The 4,584-nt window shown below is 34.1% G+C and overlaps 1 protein-coding gene across 1 annotated transcript; it reads right to left on the bottom strand.

The window, feature by feature from the left end:
• LOC107608748 (pentatricopeptide repeat-containing protein At1g02150) lies at window positions 572–3,343 on the bottom strand. The gene is made up of 2 exons (XM_016310472.2): window positions 2,848–3,343; window positions 572–2,142 (listed from the first exon to the last, which is right to left on the bottom strand). Exons 1-2 carry the CDS (start codon window positions 3,214–3,216, stop codon window positions 874–876), a joined length of 1,638 nt encoding a protein of 545 aa, XP_016165958.1. The 5' UTR covers window positions 3,217–3,343; the 3' UTR covers window positions 572–873.

Genomic DNA, 4,584 nt, shown 5'->3' with positions numbered 1-4,584 from the left:
CTTATAATTATTTACTTTATCATAAACTTATAATTATTTACTTTATCATAAAATTATCATTATTTACTTTATCATAAAATTATCATCTCCATGACATCAACTTTGCCTCAAAATCGCAAAAAGAAACTAAAAACAACTAAGGTCTAGTTTGGGTAAAAAGTTTAATTAAACTCTTTTTAAAAAAATAGTTTAAACAATAAATACTTATGTTTTTATGTTCGATTTTTTTAATTCTAAAAGTGCTTGTTTTAAACGAAATGTAATAAAAAAAATTTTATTATGAGAGAAATAAATTTTTTTAATTTTTCCATAAGTATTTAAATAGCTTCTTAAAAAGTCACAATTTAATTTTAAAAATTGTATCAGACATTAATAATATACATTTTCATAAATTAAAAATTAAAAAAAAATTACTTATAAACCTATCTAAACAGACCCTAAATATTATTAATTCTATATAGCTAAGCTTTTTTTAAAAAAATAATAATATAATTTCCACCAGCCTAGCAGGCATGATCCCCTTAAAGATACATTTACAAAAATTGTCTATATCTGCAGAAAACACCGTAGATAAGAATTTCTCTCCAAACACTAATTGGGAAGGTGGTGGAGGGTCATATATTATTAGTTTGTTTAAAATGGCCTTGATAGAAATGGATACCAGTTTAATAAAGCCTCTTTCCTTATGAATAATTTGAAATTGAAAAGCCAACATAAATTCCATGCTCTGTACTTTAAGCATTAGCTACCTCCTCATCATTATCATGGTTAGTCATGTAAACTATGCATCCTGAACAAGATCATCTTCAATGACTAACTACACTTCTAGCAATGCATTTTCTGCATTTTTCAAATGGAAAAAGACATTGTGTATCACAAGGTACTCTCCAATTGGTTGAACATTTGAGAGTCATCAACTGCATTTTCACCATCATCGTTATCATCAGTTATATCCGCGGTATCAACTTCGGTCCACAATTCGCCATTGTTGATGGTACCATCGGATTCTGACAAGCCAATGAGTGACACAAAAACTTCATTCTTGATAAATCTAGACTGTCTCAACAACCCAGTTAACACTTCAGCACTTGTAGTATCATCTTTGTCCTGACAAAGTTTAAAGAATGCAGAAAAGTTTGTCGCCCTTGGTCTCCATTTGTTTAAAACATCGGCCACAAAAGCTTCTTTAAAGCAGGACAGAGCATCCGAAATCCTCTCATCAGCGATATGCCCAGAACAAATAATCTCCCAAGTTTTTGAATTCGGAATTCCACCACCCTCAGTCATTTGTCTAAAGAAACCCAGAGCTTTGTCAGTATTGCCTTTCTTGACATAACAGCCTATCAGAAGGTTTGTTATTCTCGGATCATAAGTCGAACTTGTTGAAAGCCATTCCTCATAAATTTTTTCTGCACCCTCAATATCATCCAGTTTAACCAGAGAAGCAATAATAGCATGGTATCCCAAGTTTGGTATAGTGGCAAACATTGATTTATAAGTACTCCACACACGATAAACGTCGTCTTTCTTTCCAACACTTCCATATAAGCTCAGAAGATAATGAAATGGTACTCTATCCCGGCCTTTGATTCTACTCTCAACCTTTCTTAAGCAGCCTACTGCTTTTTCAAACATATTCATATTTATATACATTGTAGCCATTGTGCTGAATGTAGTCCAATTAGGAACAATCTTCGGGTCCTTCACCATCTGGTCAAACACCTCCTCCATCTTTTCTATTGATCCTCGAGAACCACATGAAGATAGCCAGATATTATATGAATAGATATCGAGCCGTATGTTTTTCCCTCTCATTTCTGAAGCCAACATATCAACTTTATCATAAACCTTAAGGTTCACATACAGAGTCATCATTACATTAAATGGTAGCGAATGTACTGCATAACCTTTACTCCTCATTTTGTCAAATAATGCCTCTGCCTTTTCCTTCATTCTATATCGCACGTATACATTCAAAAGGGCTCCATAGGTCCTTCTATCTGTTAACTTATCAGCCAGACTCAGAAAATACTCTTCTGCACTCGAAACTCCATGAACCTTGGAAATCAGATCTAACTGAATTGCTGCATCACTTGAAGATACACTAAACCTCTCTGGTTTGTTGTTCATCCAACCATAAACCTGTAACATTACACAAATTGCTTTCATAAACAGCTAATATTAAAACATTATGAGGCAGAGACAAATCTGTAATCACAAAATTTCAAAGGAAGCATTCCATTTAATAGAAAAGTGGGAAAAATGGCATTGTAAGTATTGCAAAATTTATAATTTACAATACAAAAGGATAATAAAGGAATGCTTGTACAAATACTTAAAGCTAGGGAGACAAAATATTGTAAATGATTGATTTGATTTCATTCAATATATATATATATAGGAAAATTCAGAAAACACTGTTGGTTTAGCATATTTCCACAACAAAGCACAAGATAATCAAATTCCTCCTATTAGCTTCAGTTAACATTGCGAATTCTATCGTCATATTTGTATACTCAAAGAGCCTTACTCTCTACATCCCATAACCTAATACGCGAAGTCAGGCATTCGTTATACAAAAATGCTACGAGCACACCAAAAACCAGCCACCAAATTAGCCGCTATATATTTTTTAACTCATTTTTAATGAGTATTTTGTATTTTAATATGTATTCTATACCAATGGCTGATTTTTCTTGTGCATCTGGCATGGTTGTTCATTGTAACATAATCAAAACATCTAAAGCATCATTCAATTCCTAAATAAGAAGCATGTCATTATCCATTCAGAAAAGAGGTACCAAATAAATAAATCAATCATTGGATAATATACCTTATTATTCTTACCTCAAGGGCTCTTTTATATCTTTTATACTTTCTCAGCTCTTTGATAACCCTACACAGCTCCCATTTAGTAAAGCTCTTTCCTTCATCTTCCCACTGTTCTAACACAGCGGCGGAACCGATTTCAGGGTTCTGCATCAACGATATTCTCTTGTATATATCATTCCACCTGACGATGGGTCTGCGCTCGTAGTCCACGGTGCCATAACTATGGATCTTTGAGATGGAGCACGTGACAGAGAGCCCCTGAAAGCACGTGACACCCCTACATCCAATGGAGAGAGTGGGAATTTTAGAGGGAAGAGCAGTGGAATAAGAGACGGCATATGAAAGGGAAAGGGCTTTATGCAAAGAGGACTGAAGCAGCAGCATCTTGACTCTTGAGGCAGAAATGGCTAACAGGACAAAGAGCTCGATGAAGTTTCAAGGTGATAAAGTAAAGTAATACCCAAATGGGTGTCCAAATAAGGCTAGAAGTGAGCGAGCTACAAAAATGAAGTTTGTTTCAAAGATCGGTTCATTAAGTCTATTTTGTAAACTTAAGTTCAGTTTAATTAAAGTTTATAAATTGGTTCGAACTTAGAGTACTTTTAATATTATATATATAATCAAGCTAACTCATGAGTTAATGAGTTGAGCTTATCCAAGCTCAAACTCAACTTATTTAATTTATAAGCTCAATTTCAAATTCAAATTCGGCTTACCAGTTTATGAATTCTCCTTATCAAACTATTAATGAGTCGAGCTCGAACTAGCTTGCCTCACTTTCAGTCCTATGTTCAAAGAATTCGCCTCTCACCAATCAAAACGACACTCACACCAACCAAAATGATACCACCATTCCCAGCCTCGTGTCCGAGTTGCGAGCCACCACTCGCGATTTTGACCGAGTCGAACGCGCCTTGCTTGAAAGGGAATAACGCCTCATTGCGGCGATTCAAGAGAAGGATAACGAAATCACGTCCCTTAAATTGCAGCACAAGAAGTTCAGAAATGAAAAATCAAAAATAGTCGTTGAGGCTAAGAAAGAGGAGAATGTTGGTTCTGATTCAATTGGTGCTGGAAAGTATATGCATTGTTTGGAGATGAAGAATGAATTGGAAAAAGAGAAGGGTGTGAGTGAGCCTCTTAGGGATAGGAACATGCAGTTGTAGTTTGAAAAGTCTGAACTCTTGGAAGAGAAGAAGAAATGGACTAATCAGAGAGGTGTTGTTGAGGATCTTATGAAGAGAAACATTAAATTGGAAGCTGAGAAGTGTGGGTTATTGGAAGAGAAAGGGAAATGGGATGCTGCCAAGAGTGGGATTGATGGGTTGAGAAGGGAGGAGAGTCGTGGTGCCTTTGAGTAAAGGGTTTTTCTGTAATTTAGGAAATAAGATTTAGGTGTTTCTTGTTTTATAGGTTGTATATTCCTTTATTTAATGAATATTCTGTTAACATTAATTTTTTTGTCACCGTAGAGACTTAATTATAAAATTTAATATGGTATAGAAACCCAATTGAAAAGAAAAAAAAGTATAGGGACCTAATTGAAAATTCAGTGAAACTATAGGTATCGACAGAATAATTAAACCTATTATTAATTATTATGATAGGAAAAACCAAATTGCTATTAATTTTAAATAAATATTTTTAAATATTAATTATAAAAGATTAATCACTAGTAAATAATTTGGATGCTATAAGAATGGCTCATTATGAGCAGGTGCTACTGAGAAAAATTCTTAGAAGCCTTACAAA

Source organism: Arachis ipaensis, chromosome B07 (assembly GCF_000816755.2).
Source record: "Arachis ipaensis cultivar K30076 chromosome B07, Araip1.1, whole genome shotgun sequence".
Classification (NCBI taxonomy): domain Eukaryota; kingdom Viridiplantae; phylum Streptophyta; class Magnoliopsida; order Fabales; family Fabaceae; genus Arachis; species Arachis ipaensis.
The sequence above is the reverse complement of the archived record's forward strand: the minus strand, read 5'-3'. Positions and strand labels throughout refer to the sequence as shown.

Bases quoted from the DNA above. Each gene is read 5' to 3' on its own strand.
- LOC107608748 (XM_016310472.2), bottom strand. From the start codon at position 3,216: ATGCTGCTGCTTCAGTCCTCTTTGCATAAAGCCCTTTCCCTTTCATAT. The intron at 2,143-2,847 runs GTAAGAATAATA...GTAATGTTACAG, and splicing joins GATATAAAAGAGCCCTTGAG to GTTTATGGTTGGATGAACAA.